Here is a 14,796-nt window from a genome sequence, read left to right on the forward strand (position 1 = left end):
AACGTTCTCCTCAATAAAGACAACCCAATACTAACTCATATATAATATTATAATGTAAATATTAAGATAATTATGTATAAAATTTTAATAAATAAAAATATATAAAAATATTAAATATTAGATAAAAATAATATATATTAAAAATTCCAAAAATAAAAGTAAACTTAAGTTAAACATTTATAACTATAGGGAGCTTGGACAATTTTAAATCCATATTTCAAATCGGGCTAAACTTAGATAAATATAAAATACGGTAATATCATATTTAAGCTAAAATCATGAACACTTTTGCTTAAAGTGAACTATTAAATTATATTGTTAATTAGAAGATTCAAACTCGATAGGATAATAATCCATTTTAATATTAAATAAAACATTATATTAATGATATATTTAATTAGAATCGATATTAAACATATTATAATATATTAAATGTATTAGGAAAATATTTGACACGTTGAGTAGAGTTTTAGACTCTACAAGTAATGTTAAATGAGTTGATCCATATTATATAGGATATAATAAAATATTAAAGAAAATAAATATTTAAAAAAAGACATGAATTTTTTTAATTATTTGTAAAATAAAATAAACTCACTACTAATATACCAAATATTAACCCAATATATTATATATATATATATATATTACAATATCATTATTTATTTAAATATGTATACTTATGCATAGTACTAATATAAGTTTATTATATATTTAAATATTATACAATATAGCATTATTTTCTATGATATAATAATATTTTAGCTTCCTTAAAAATATATATAATTTTAGCTTTCAAACAAGAATATATATTTTTAATTTTTGTATTAAACTCCTTAATTAAGTTGGTGTCACATGTTAACTGAGCACCACATGTTTAGTTAGGAAAATTATAAAAATAAAATTCGTACTTAAAATAAATTATATTATTTAACGATATTTTAGTTTTTAATAAAATCTATTCATATTGTGAGATTTGAATCCACACCAATTGCATTGGTACAGCTTTAAATTTACCACTCAACCAAACTTTTTTTATTTCTTTATACGTTTTAATTTTATTATGCACAATTTATTACCTCCATCAATTGTATATATTGTATTCTAAATACATAATTTCCACATGCATACATGTTTGATAGAATTTCTTGTTAACAATGTTCTTGATTGAGTTATTGTCACAAATTAACAAAACACCAACTCGGACTGATAACACAACAATGATAAACAATTATATTAATTTAGTATTTTTAATCTGATGTGTTTTTATGTTTAAATTTCATATTACTCACAACTTAATCTATTTTTATTTTATTTTAATATCACAGATATTTCACGTGTTACTAATAATTAGTTCTAAATTATTTATTGTATATTATTTTAAACAAGTCTTTATATTCTAAATATGTGATTTCCTTACATACACAAATGTAATAAAATTTCTAATTTTCATTAATTAAAGTCATATCATTTTAAACAAGCCTTTATCCGTCTAATTTTAAAGGCACTTCGGTGACATCAACCAAGCCGGTAAAAGAATGGAGCTTATGTTTGCCAGACCAGAGATTGAAACTCCTAGTGGCCTCAAGGCAGCAACTTTTTCAACGAGCATGTACAGCGAGAGTAAGTTTAGAACCAATTTGCCTAAGCTTTACACAAGCCCCATTGAGACCATCTTTTGCCCAGACCCCAACCAGGGCTTATACTGTCAATTACTTTTTGGTTTAATCCAACGAGACGAGGTTGTCAAGGTTGGTTCACTCTTTGCATCTACGGTGCTAAGAGGTATCAAGTTTCTAGAAAATCACTGGCAAGAGCTATGCTATGACATAAAAACAGGTCGATTAAGCGATTGGATCACCGACTCAGGATGCAGAAATGCAGCATCATTGATCATGAAGCCTAATCCAGAGCAAGCTGACTTGATAGAGAGCATATGCAATTATAAATCATGGGAAGGAATAATCAGAAAGCTATGGACTAAAGCACGGTATATTGGTTGTATTTGTACTGGCGCTATGAGACAGTATACAACAGAACTTGAGTTCTATTGCCGAGGGCTCCCTTTAGTTTCAGCTTTCTATGCTTGCTCGGAAACTTTTTGTGGGCTTAACTTAGAACCTCTATGCAAACCTTGTGATATCTCCTACACATTACTCCCTAACATGGCTTACTTTGAATTCCTTCCTGTGAAGAATGAACGTGATGAATCTTTTGAAATGAAGAGCAACGATGAAGATACTGAACTTGTTGATCTTGTAAATGTGAAGGTTGGTCAATGTTATGAACTAGTTGTCTCAACTTGTGCAGGTAAAAGTTCCTCCTTTGAATTTAATCAATTAAATGCCATCTTCTAATTTTGCATTCTGCTTCCTAGTTCCTACATTAACCTGTTAGATAATGATCTAATCTAGTTTGATGATGTTCCTTTGTTTCTTTCAGGATTATATCGATATAAAGTTGGAGATGTTCTTATGGTGAGTGGTTTCTACAATAATGCACCTCAATTCCAATTTCTGGAGAGGAAAAATGTTATCCCAAGTGTTGATCACGAAAAAACAAGCGAAACAGACCTTTTCAAGGCTGTGACAGAAGCAAAGGCTCTTCTCGATCCACTCGGATTCATCTTGGCAGAGTACACTAGCTATGTTGATACTTCTTCAGCACCAGGTCACTATGTCTTATTTTGGGAGATCAAGGGAAAAGAAGGGAAGCATTGCAAAGAGCTTGACCCGAAGATAATGGTAGAGTGTTGCTCTAGAATGGAAGAGTCATTGCATTATACATATAAAATCTATAGGAAAAGGAGCATAATTGCAGCTCTGGAGATTAGGGTGGTAAAGCAAGGAAGTTTTGAGGCACTAATGGATTATTTTGTGTCCAAAGGAACTTCATTGAGCCAATACAAAAAACCTAATTGCATTAAATCTGAGGAAGCCTTGAAGCTATTAGATTCGAGAGTGATGGGAAAGTATTTCAGCCCCAAATCACCGTTATAATTAGTTTGCATCAGTTCTTGTTTAAATGCTCAGGAGAATAATCCTTTTCACTTTTTTGTGTAGGCATGTGTTAATATCTGAAATGTTAAGTAGGGACATACAATCAGATAAAAATACCATGTCAGCTATGCTACATGATATCTTGGAAGCTAATAAAGTCCTTTGAGATTCAGAGGTGCAGTGAAATGTTTCCAAGTACATTGAAATTCGCTCATATCGATGAACATTATCTTAATCTTCAAGCTCGTTCAACATGTCTTTTAAACATACCTATGCCCCTTCAGTTAGCAATTTGTATAAGTTCATCGATGAACATTATCTTTACTCATTTATTTGCTGTAATTAATTCGAAAATCGAATATAGGAAACAATCAAACCACCACACCATATGGCATGTACAATACAAAATTACACCACACCGATCGAATCATAGAATCCTTCCCCCGATAGCACATATCATTACAAACTTGGCATTAACCTCCACTACACCAAATAAGCACAAAGTGCAATATCAATCTCCATATTATACACATCTCATACTTAATTAATCTCGTACACGAAATAGACACGATACTACTAACAGTTTTTATTGACATGTCAACTATATCTAAATCATACTAGAGCATTTAACCATTTCTCTTATCCTCATCACAACCAAAATCTATATTTATAGACATAAAACATATAAATGAAATAAACTCTACTTCTAATTAATCTTAGAGTCTTGAAGTACATCAAACTTATATTAATATTGATGGAAATCCCCACCTAATAAGAAAATATTTATAATAATAATAAATTTAATTTTATATTTATATTAATTATTAAATAAAATAAAATCTCCCACCTCCCTCCCTTCCTTGGTTGTAGAGGGTATGGAAAGAAAAAAAATTACTAAGCATGTTTGAATTGCCTTATACATTGTGGAAGATTGTTAAAAGTAAAAGTTATAGAGAATTCTCTAACGAAATTAAAACCCCAAAATAATTCTCTAAAAGGAAAAATAAGGGACAACTTCCTAAACAAGACATACTTAGAATTTTAGAGAGCTGAATGGCGTTGAATTTATTATTATATTTCTTAAAATATTTATGTATTTTTATATATTTCGTTGAATTTTTTAAAATTAGGATGAAATTGAGATTATTTGTAAATTTTAAGGTTTAATCTTTTAAAATTATAACTAAATTAATATCATATGTTGTGGGAGAAACTGGTTATTATATCGACTTTTTAATTGCTACGAGAAGAACCAAAACGGTCAAACTAGGTAACGTGGATGTTTAAATTGCAAACTTTTTTAATGTCAAAATTATTTTTTCTTTTTATAATTAAGTGATTATTTGTATAATTTATTTTCCTTTCTTTTGAAAGTTCTCAATAAATTTCAGTGTCTAAAAATTAAATGTATAGTAATATATAATGAGAAAATAATTGGTACACTACGAGTGAAGTTTTATTAGTGTACCAAATACTAACTCATATATAATATTATAATGTAAATATTAAAAATAGTAAGATAATTATATATAAAATTTTAATGTATAAAAATATTGAATATTAAATAAAAATAATATTTTTTCAATTTCAAAAATATAAGTAAACCTAAAATGAACTTAAGTCAAACATTTACAAATATAGACGAACTTAGACAATTTTAAATCCATATTTCAAGTCGAGTTAAACTTAGATAAATATAAAATTTGTTAATATCATATTTAAGTCAAACTCATGAACACTTCTACTTAAAGTGAACTATTAAATTATATTGTTGATTTGAAGATTCAAAACTTGATAGGATAACAATCCATTTTAATTAATGATATATTTAATCCGTAATCGATATTAAACATATTATAATATTATTAAACATATTAAAGAAAATATTCGCACATTGCAAGTAGAGTTTTAAACTCCACAATCAAAGTTAATAGGTGTCACATAAGGTATAATAAAATATTTAAAAAAGATAAATGATAGTTTTTTTAAAATTACTTGTAAAGTAAAATAAATTCCTAATACTATACCAAATATTAACCTATCATATTATATATTACAATATCATTAGCTATTTAAATATGTATACTTATGCACAATACTAATATAATTTTATTATATATTTAAATATTATGCAATATAGCATTATTTTCTATGATATAACAACATTTTAGCTCCTTCAAAAAAAATTAACTTTCAAACAATAATATTATCTTAATCCAACTATAAAATTTTCAATTTGGTCACTAATATTTTGAAATTTGATTCTTTTGGTCATCTTACCCTTAAGTAAGTCTAATGTCTATTTTATTGGAATAATAATAAACTTAGCATTCTAATATTTACACATTCTATTAATTTGGTCCTATTTCTAAAAATAATATAAAAAAGTTAGTATTTGATATACTGAGAGTGTACTATTTTTATTTCACAAGTAAACTTAAAATTGTCATTCGTTTTTTTTTTAATTTAAACTTTAATATTAAAAAGAGAGACATGATAATTTTTAAAGTTTCTTGTGAAATAAAAACACACACTGTGAGTGTACCAAATATTAATTCAATAAAAAATATCTAAATAATTTTAGAAAAACATAAAAATATTATTAAAAAAATACACTGCCAGTACACACTGATCCAGACTGGTATTGATAAAAATGGACCTAAACACATCGAAACACACCAAAATTTTGACATGAAAGACACTTAAATTATTTGGCACTGATTTAGGACTGAAACAGAATGGAAGAGATCAGCACAGATTGAACACCAATTTTACTGAAATCCAACTCTTCCTACCCCTAAAATAAATGGATGAACCATTTTAATTTACATTTAAACAAGGCCACTTCTTTTATCACATATCAAATTCTGCTACTTGTTCTTCCCACTTCACACAAATATATAAGCAAAAATTATTCTACAAACATAGAGCATTGTGATGGCTTAAGACATCGGAGTTCAAACTACAACCTATACCTTATGAAATGAAACATTTTCTATAAGAAAAATATTAGCGTCCTCTTTCTTTAAGTTTCCTTGTATATAAAGAGACTAAAACTGAGAATCATGCTATACACTACAGACAGGTACCAATGGCAACACGAGATTTTCAAAGAAACCAAACCTCGAAAGAAGTGAGCAAGAACTGCCTTTCAGTCTCGTTTGACTCCAGAAAAAGTGATGGATCACTTGTATGATTTGAGAACATCTTGTCATTTCTCCTCAAATTCAACGTCGATAATGTCAGGCTCTGACTTTCTTGAATTGGTGCCCTTGCTATCTCTGCGAAAGAAGTCTCCTTCGGGTTGCCATACAATGTTTCCACAGCTCACACAACGTACTATTTGGTTTTTATAGCCAACAAACTGTCTCTTACAAGCTGGACAAGCACCCTGTCCAATTTTAACATGGAACGAATTTTAAGTACAGTTTTACAACTAAATAGAAATTGATGAAGGTAATACATGGATTTCATAACATAGACAACGCCAAAGCACATTGATATATACCAAGCCACAAGCACAATAAAATAATTTTAAAATGTTTTTGGAGTGAATTTGAGAGAATAAATGGACTCCATTTTCTTTTCATATGACTCCTGCCGAAACCACGCTAGCAATAATTATTTGAAGGAAGATCTTCCTACATTTTAAGGATGTTCTTAATTATTATCTTACATCGGTATTAGATTGAATCAACTATTACTATAGTATGGCATTTAAAACTATATATGCTAGTCTGTCTAAATTGTAGTCCGTCATTCATATTAGTAAATTCATAGTTAACAAGAAGGAAAGAAATGTTGGAAGCTCTGAACATTCGTTGTCACCATTCTGCACCAAAATAACCACACTAAAGCAGCTTAAACTGTAATCATCAGAATGGCATGTAAATATTTGTTCAGTATTACTGAAGTAGAATTAAAGAATCACATGCAGGAAATACACTTTAATTTTGATCATACGATTCCACATGTTATGGAAAAAGCTTACCCAGTGTCGCCTTTTACAAGTAAAAAACAAGTGTTAAAAAACTAAACAAATTAAATCATGTTATGGAAAAGATGAACGCATGTTGCAGAAGTCATCCCTTATGTCCTGCATTACATACGCCATCTTAGAGCAGTAAGTGATACCTTAATAACAAGATTATTGGCAACAGTCCCAATGAGAAGAGGTCCAGCAAATGGTAGTATCCATGTGGCAAATATTAAGCATCGAAACATCCAACCAGATAATGCAAACCAAAGGAAGAAAATTGTCTGCAAGCAGATAAAAAATTTCTATTAACCATTTGATTATACCAAGCACAATGTATCTTGGTTATGATAAAAACTCTCCATAAAAATTTGACTAATGTTCTCTGCATTGAAAAATAAACTCTTTGAAAAGATTATATTTCTAGGCAAAAGATATTTACGAATGAGTCATAAGCATCATACCTGAACCAATTCATAATAAGTTAACCAACTTGAATTTAAGATCAGTACACAAACAAATAGTGAGTTGACATGACATGTAAAACCACATAACACTCTCCCTTAAGTGTGGTCCATATATAGAACACTTGAGAACAATAGGCCTATCATATTGACTCCCAGAATGAAAGCAACAAACAACTCAGGCATATTAAATTTTCAATCTAAAGCTAACTTGTAATAGGTGTTGAAGCTCAACTTCCATAAAAGGCACCATAAACACCAAATATAACTGATGTTGAATATCCACTACTTAACATACGTAAATGACCCATCCTCCTAAATTAGCTACAGACCACAAATACGTGATATTGGATATTTGCAAATTAAACTATTGTCACAAGAGTTTTGAACTTCACCAATTACTTAACAACCCCCCACCTGCAGCAACCCATGCTAATAACTTCTTTCACAATATAATCATTTTTAAACCAGATAAACGGAACAGACAGGGAGAACGGGGGACATATGAACATAAGGTATTATTAGCATCTATGTTACGCGGACTTCAATGTGAGTGCTAGAGACGAGCATGGTTTCCATGTTTTTTCATCTATTTGGAGGATTTTTGAAGACCATATCCCCATATTTATGTGTTGGAGAGTGTCAGTAAGGCTAGCATCAAAAGCAAATCGAAAGACAAGCATTTAATACTTTTGTCTAACTGTTACTTCTGCTGCTTACTCTTCGGCATTACTTTTTCTTTCAAAAGGCAAATCCAGCATTTAGAAGTGTAAGTTGCAAAATTTTTGAAAAATTATTTTTTTTTCCTAGAGAGTAAAATGCACGAGTTTAGGTTTAAATAAAAAAATAATCATTGAATTAAACTTTGAATCAAAGTAAAGTAAGTATTTTTAATCAAGTTAGAACATTTGCATTTTACTTCTTTTGCTTTATGACAAATTTTATTTTTATAATTACCAATGAAAGCAAGTCATTGATACTGGGCCTAATGTTACTTACAGCAAAACTTCTTCCCAATGGAGTATCCAAGAAATCATTCAGCTGCTTCCTGTACTGCAACCATATCAATAGAACCCCAGAAATATGTAAGCATATAAGTTCCAAATAAAAAATAAATACGAAAAAATAAGAACACCAACCCTAGGCCAATTTCTACTAAAATCCATAGAAAAAGTCCGCCAACGGAGTCCAATCTCGAACTCCCGGTCAATCTCACGAGCACGGTCCGCAGCGGATTGGGCGGCGGAGGAGAGCCGGCGGGAAACGGAGTACTGGCGGTCCAAGCGTTCAGCGGTCTTTTTAGCTTCGAAGACGAATTGCTCGAAGCCGTCGTTGGCGGTTCGCCAGGCGTCCTTCAAGGCCTCACCAGAAGCCATACGGCGAGTGAAGGTGTCGAAGTCGCTCCGCCTAAAGGATTGGACTAATAAGGGGCGCCGACGCTGAAGAAGCGGAGGTTGCGGCTGAAACTTTGTTGCGTGCCATACTGTAGATGGCAGAGCTGTGGCCATAACCCAGAATCTGAAATGATGATTTTTCAGTTTTTTCTCTCTTTCTTTTTTTCTGCCCTTTTAAATATATTTTACCATAATTGAAGAATTAAAAAATTAGGTAAACTACATAATTACATTTTTTTTTAATCACACTTTTTATTGAGTATAATGGTAATTTTATTTTTTATTTTTTATTTTCTGATTTTAATTAAATATTATCAGTTAAATTAACATTAGCAATTTATTTTTTATATATTTTATACTTGTTTTAACCAAAAAATAAAAATAAAACAGATAAATTTCAGTTCAATTAATTTTTTGAAAAAATTCAATTAAAGAATTAAAAATTTAGGTTAATTTTATTAATACTAGTTCCATAATTAACCAAATAATTAACCTTTTGAATACCCCAAATATAATACTAAGAAATAAAATCCTATTAATATTATCTTGATTACTCCAAATATCATACTTTAAACTAATTTCTAATACTTTATTTGACTCATTTTACAACAGTTGAATAAAATTATATTTACAAACTCTTATATTAATATTTGATTTACTATTTAAAATTAACTTTGAAATGAACTTCATGTTCTTTTTTTTATAGAATAAGCTCAATACCCAAAAATTGGATAATAATATGAATATTATAGTAATTGAAGACATTTTAAACTTTATTTGTACATAAAATGTGATGACACTTTTTAAAATAAATTTCTTTTATTATAATACATTCTTAATTTTTTTATATTAATATAAAAATATATTTTGGATAATACATTATTTATCATAAAGAGTAAAATATTGACCAATACATAAAAATGACACAAACAAATTTATTAATTCTATAACATATAAGTGATAAGAATTAGAGGTGAGGGTTCGATCGAATCGAATGAAAAAATTTCGAGTTAATCGAGTTGACGAATCATATTTTATCATCTTAATTTGGTTTGAAATTTTCTCGAATCGTGTCGAGTAAGATGGAATTCGAATCGAATATATTTGTTTGAGTTAAATTTTAAAAAATAATTTTGGGTCCTTATAACTACTGTCACCCACCGTAATAAAATTTGTCCACTGTAATCAAATTTTTTATTAAGTTTTATCACCTCATAATTTATTTATTAATCTTTTATATACAGGTTAGCTTCTTTGCTTGCTTAGTTGTTTCAATTATCTTCAAATTCTTGTCACTATGTATTTTGGAATTAAAAATATATTAAATCTAAAAATGTGATTTTTAATAAAAGCTATTAAAGATAAAATGTGAAATTGATACCAATATAAAATTTTAACACGAATATTTTATGGTATCATTGATAATTCAATTTTAATATAAATATTCAATATGACTAAACAATTCAATTATATAAATAATATAAAATGTGAAATTTAATTTAATAATATAAATAGTAGATATAAATAAAATTATTACTATTTATGTTTAGGGATTTTTTTTGGATAATTTTGATTTTTTGTTTGGGAGTAAAAGGTGAGAAGTAAAAGTTTAGGAGGAAAATAAAAAGTTTTCGGGAGTAAAAGTTTGAGGGAAAGTAAAATTTTGGAGGGTTTGGAGTAAAATTTTGGGGAAAAATAAAAAGTTTTGACCGTTTTTTAGAGTAAAATTTTGAAGAAAAGTAAATGGAAGAGTAAAAATTTAGTGAGAAATGGATTTTGGGTAGATGGAGGTTGGGATGGGAGTAAAAGTTTCGGAGGGAAAGTGGGAAGGAGTAAAAGTTTTGAGGGAAAAAAAAAAAGATTTGGGAGTTTGGGGTAAAAACGTAAAATATTAGAGTTTGATATTCGATTTATTCGAATTATTCGAATTTGAAAACTCAATTCGATTCGAACTTGAAATTTGAAAAAGAAATTCGAATTGACTTGAATAACTCGATTCGTTTAACTCGAAATTCGAATTTTTTTCGATTTTTTCGAGTCGAATCGAGTTTTACTCACCTCTAATAAGAATATTGGTATAATGAGAATATATATATATAACACCATATATAAACGTTGAATTGTTTCACGTAATATATATTTCGACCGTCAAATTTATTTTCCTAAATTTCGAAAAAAAATAATTTAAAATTCTAATTTACGTTTAAATATATATATGGGTGAAATTTCAAATAATTCATGTTTCAAAGTATTTTTTCTTTTCAAATGTAATTTTTACTTGCGTTGAATTACTCAACAATTAATTTATTTGCCAGCAATATTGTTCTTCTTTTACAAAAGAGAGCATGGCTCTAAATATCAGAAAAGTAAACTATGAGACGATATTGTAGGGAGCTATGTTCCTTCTTCCTCTGTTTCTAAATATCAGAAAAAGTAAACTAAGCCATCTGAAACAGTAAACAAGAAGTCTCACCAATTTTATTTATCTTAAACATACACTTATAATTCACTGTGTCTGAGCCAAGTCCTAGGCATATCAATTAGGTGTGATGGCCCTGATCTCAATCCCCTGGAAAATGAGGCTACCTTTCCAGCTACCGCCCTCAATCTCCACTGCACTCATTTCCAGTTCCCCATCATCAACGCATCCCTCATTGAAGAACTCACCCATCTCAACCTCTAACCACCTGTCTACTCTAGCCTTTGGGAACTGAACATCATCACCCGGTGTAGGTTGTTCCTCTCTTATCTGCCAATATAGCCGTCTCCGTCGTTCTTTTCTTGGTTGCAAATAGGCACTTCTCTTGCTACCTTCAGTGCCAACAACTCCAACACTAAGATTCACTGGATGATAGTCAAACCCATAAACCTTATTTGCTCCGAAAACAAGGTAAGCCTTGTAGTGCGTCATGGGTGAAAGCATGGAGATACTAATCCTTCCACGGATTTCAAACCAGCAAACGCTCCGAAGCTCTGCTACCTCGTCAAACCTATTTTAACAACAATGGAAAATGAATTGCCAAAGAGAAGTTCTCTTATTCAAACACAGGAATCCATCAAAGATGAATAAGCAAGTATTTTCTCTTAAAAGATTTTCAATTATTTTGAATTTAAAAGATGGATAAGCATCCTATTGTTATCATTTACACCCAACCAGCATGGCAAGGAGGAGAGAAAAACCTGGCCTCGGGTATAGACACCCATCTCCAATAATCTGGGGTGTCACTCCATATAATGGAGAGGTCCCTGGGTGACAGCATGTAACATTTCTTCCCACTCACTCTTTCCAGCCAAAAACTCTGTTTCATCAATACCAACTAAGTTATATGTAAAGAACAAAAGAATTAAAAATAGATATAAACAACACATAGGAATTGTTAAGAAAAAGATTCAAGCAACAATGGCATAGCTCATAATTAATATGTCAAAAGCTTCTCCAAAGTACTTTCTAAGCTTCTTACTTCTGTTAGTTGCTTTTTTTTTTTTTTTTTGGTGAATTACGCAAATCCGAACAACAAACACGATTAGATAAAATTAGACATATAAGACAAAGTTTCCATATAAATTAAAATAATATATCTTAATAATTCAATTATTTAAATTTGTTCTTGTTTTATCCCAATACAGTTTTTGCCTTCAAAATCAAAAGAAAAAGAAAAGAATAACCAGATAAAATTCCTTGCTGATTTTCCCATGTAAGGAAACAAGCCATATTCAGATCAAAGGAAAATAATATTTCAAGAACTTAAAATTCAAAATAATAATATGATTGGACAAAACATGTGATATTAATAGAATTACAATGATTTTGCTTTCAGAAAATGAAGCATCCAAAAGCTAAATATGACTCTTAGATTTTCAGATTTTTAACCTGCAAAACCCTAAATGGACATTAAATTATATAACTTGAAAGAGAAAGGATGAAATTACCTTTCGTCCAGCTTCAATGAGAAGGGGATTTTCACAGAGGCTAAGATAAAGTTGTTTCTTGGACGAGAAAGAGAGCGATGAGGGAATTAATTCCTGGTATTGGGATGGCAAGAAGCTTTCCCAAACAGCATCGGATTCAGCAGCCGAATTAAAAGCAGTTGAAACAAGCGACAATCTACAGGCATCTCGAGGGGAGGTCAAGGAAATAATGAGGGTGACACAATCTAGTGGGAGAGCAGTCAGGTCGAGAGTGCCGCACATAACCTCACCCTTTACTTTTCTTTCTTTCATTCCAGAAACCTCGGTTTTCATTAGATCAGAAAAATCGATTTGTAGTCACCGAGAAACCAAGTACATATATATATATAGACGTAGAAAAATAGGGAAGGGGAAGGCACTGAGCTTAGCGATTAAGTCATTGACTTGACCAAAATCAGTTAAGTTGAATTTTTAAAATGTAGATTACCCATTATTTTATTAAAATATAAAAAATAAAAATATTCTCGTATTAATATTTTCTGCTTTATAAAAAAATAATGTCAACCAAGGTTGAGTTTGGATGGGCGGTGCGTTTATCTACGGTTAGTGTAAAAATAGTAGTGGCAGAGAGATTAAATACTGTAACAATGTTGTAGCATGAGACCAAAAAATAAGCTAAACGCATTGCACCACCTATCCAAACCCACCTTAAGTTGATTTTGGTTGACACATGATACAACTCAATCAAATGCTTAATATATGACAAGTGTTAGTGCAATAGTAAAACACATTATATTTTTAATAAGAGAACCTAAATTTAAACTTTGAGGTGGCTTTGTTAATAGGGATAACTATAAACAGTACCGAACAAGAAAAACTGAAAAACAATTTAAATTGAGGTATTTGGACTGTTTATGAAATGCAAATTTAAAACCTTAATTACTCAAACCAAATCAAATTTAATTTTTTAATTTTTATAACATAAAATAAATGTTTTATATTTAAAATAGTAAAAAATTAAAAGATCTTGAAAAATTATTGTATTTTAAAAATATTTATAATTTTTAAAAATTTTATCAAATAATATTAAAAATCATAAAACAAAATTTATTTTATAAAAATAAATTTAAAATTTATATAGAAAACCAAAAATAAAATCAAGTCGAACCAAATTATACCATGAATTTTGAATATTAATATAAAAAACTCTAAAGGACTTAGTAATTATATTTTAAAAGAATGAAAAGGTAAGACGTGACAATGGACCATGGTCCCATTACCAACGTTTGGGTTCGGGTTTAAATTACTTTTAGGTTCGGATTAGTTTAGATTCAGTTCTTTTGAATTTAAAATTTTTTTGGTTGAGAACTTCTCGAATTCGAATTGGTTCAAGTCGGAGTAATTTAAACAGATTCACATAATTTTGATGTTTTATAAATTATATTTCGAACAAAATAATCCATTTTACATTTACGTAATCATAATATAAAACAAAATTTTTATATAGATGTTTTGTTTTAATAGAAATTTTGTATATGACATAATTAAAATATATAATGTTTATGATTATATAATACATATAAGAATTTTATAAATATAATTAATATTATTATATGATGTTATTTATATGAATTTATATAAATATTTTTTTGTTTAGTTGTATGTAATATTTATGGTTATATGATATGTATATAAATTTTATTTGTTTGAATTATTATCTAGAATATATAAGGCATGAGTTCGGAGAAATTTTAAATTGACAAAAACAATCTTTATTATTCATTAAATTACTAAAATTATATTTGAATAATTTTATTTTATTATTAAATTTTAAATATTAAAAAATATTTTTACATGCTTAAGAATAAAAAGTCTTGAGTAAAATAATTAAAAATCAATTAAACCGATAAAAATGCATTCAATTGAAAAAAATTTACATTAAAATTAATTTATATTAATAGTGAATGTTTTTAGAATTTGTTTAATTTATAATTGAATATACGGTTTATTTTTAGTGGTGTTAGAAAATGGTGGTTTTGGAACTCCATTTTCGA

The 14,796-nt window shown here is 28.9% G+C and overlaps 3 protein-coding genes across 4 annotated transcripts in view; 1 reads left to right on the forward strand and 2 right to left on the reverse strand.

The window, feature by feature from the left end:
- The window catches only part of LOC105779651 (indole-3-acetic acid-amido synthetase GH3.17-like), a 33,517-nt gene extending 30,266 nt beyond the window's left edge, over positions 1-3,251 (forward strand). Inside the window, exons 3-4 of one of the 2 annotated variants that reach the window (XM_012603499.2) lie at positions 1,505-2,310; positions 2,443-3,251. In XM_012603499.2, the coding sequence (XP_012458953.2) occupies positions 1,505-2,310; positions 2,443-2,999 (1,363 nt within the window). In that variant the 3' untranslated portion in view covers positions 3,000-3,251. The remainder of the gene's footprint in view (positions 1-1,504; positions 2,311-2,442) is intronic. The other variant, XM_052629747.1, reaches the window with a different exon arrangement.
- A 2,504-nt stretch (positions 3,252-5,755) lies between these two features.
- On the reverse strand, positions 5,756-8,993 carry LOC105779655 (uncharacterized). The gene is made up of 4 exons (XM_012603505.2): positions 8,579-8,993; positions 8,439-8,492; positions 7,134-7,259; positions 5,756-6,390 (listed from the first exon to the last, which is right to left on the reverse strand). Exons 1-4 carry the CDS (start codon positions 8,945-8,947, stop codon positions 6,211-6,213), a joined length of 729 nt encoding a protein of 242 aa, XP_012458959.1. The 5' UTR covers positions 8,948-8,993; the 3' UTR covers positions 5,756-6,210.
- Positions 8,994-11,121: 2,128 nt separating this feature from the next.
- LOC128040606 (F-box protein PP2-B10-like) lies at positions 11,122-13,110 on the reverse strand. The gene is made up of 3 exons (XM_052629749.1): positions 12,764-13,110; positions 12,014-12,132; positions 11,122-11,823 (listed from the first exon to the last, which is right to left on the reverse strand). The coding sequence occupies exons 1-3, from the start codon at positions 13,073-13,075 to the stop codon at positions 11,370-11,372; spliced, it is 885 nt and encodes a 294-aa protein (XP_052485709.1). The 5' UTR covers positions 13,076-13,110; the 3' UTR covers positions 11,122-11,369.
- Between the last annotated feature and the right edge of the window lie 1,686 nt (positions 13,111-14,796).

The sequence above is a fragment of the Gossypium raimondii genome, chromosome 4 (genome assembly GCF_025698545.1).
Source record: "Gossypium raimondii isolate GPD5lz chromosome 4, ASM2569854v1, whole genome shotgun sequence".
In the NCBI taxonomy this organism is placed as follows: domain Eukaryota; kingdom Viridiplantae; phylum Streptophyta; class Magnoliopsida; order Malvales; family Malvaceae; genus Gossypium; species Gossypium raimondii.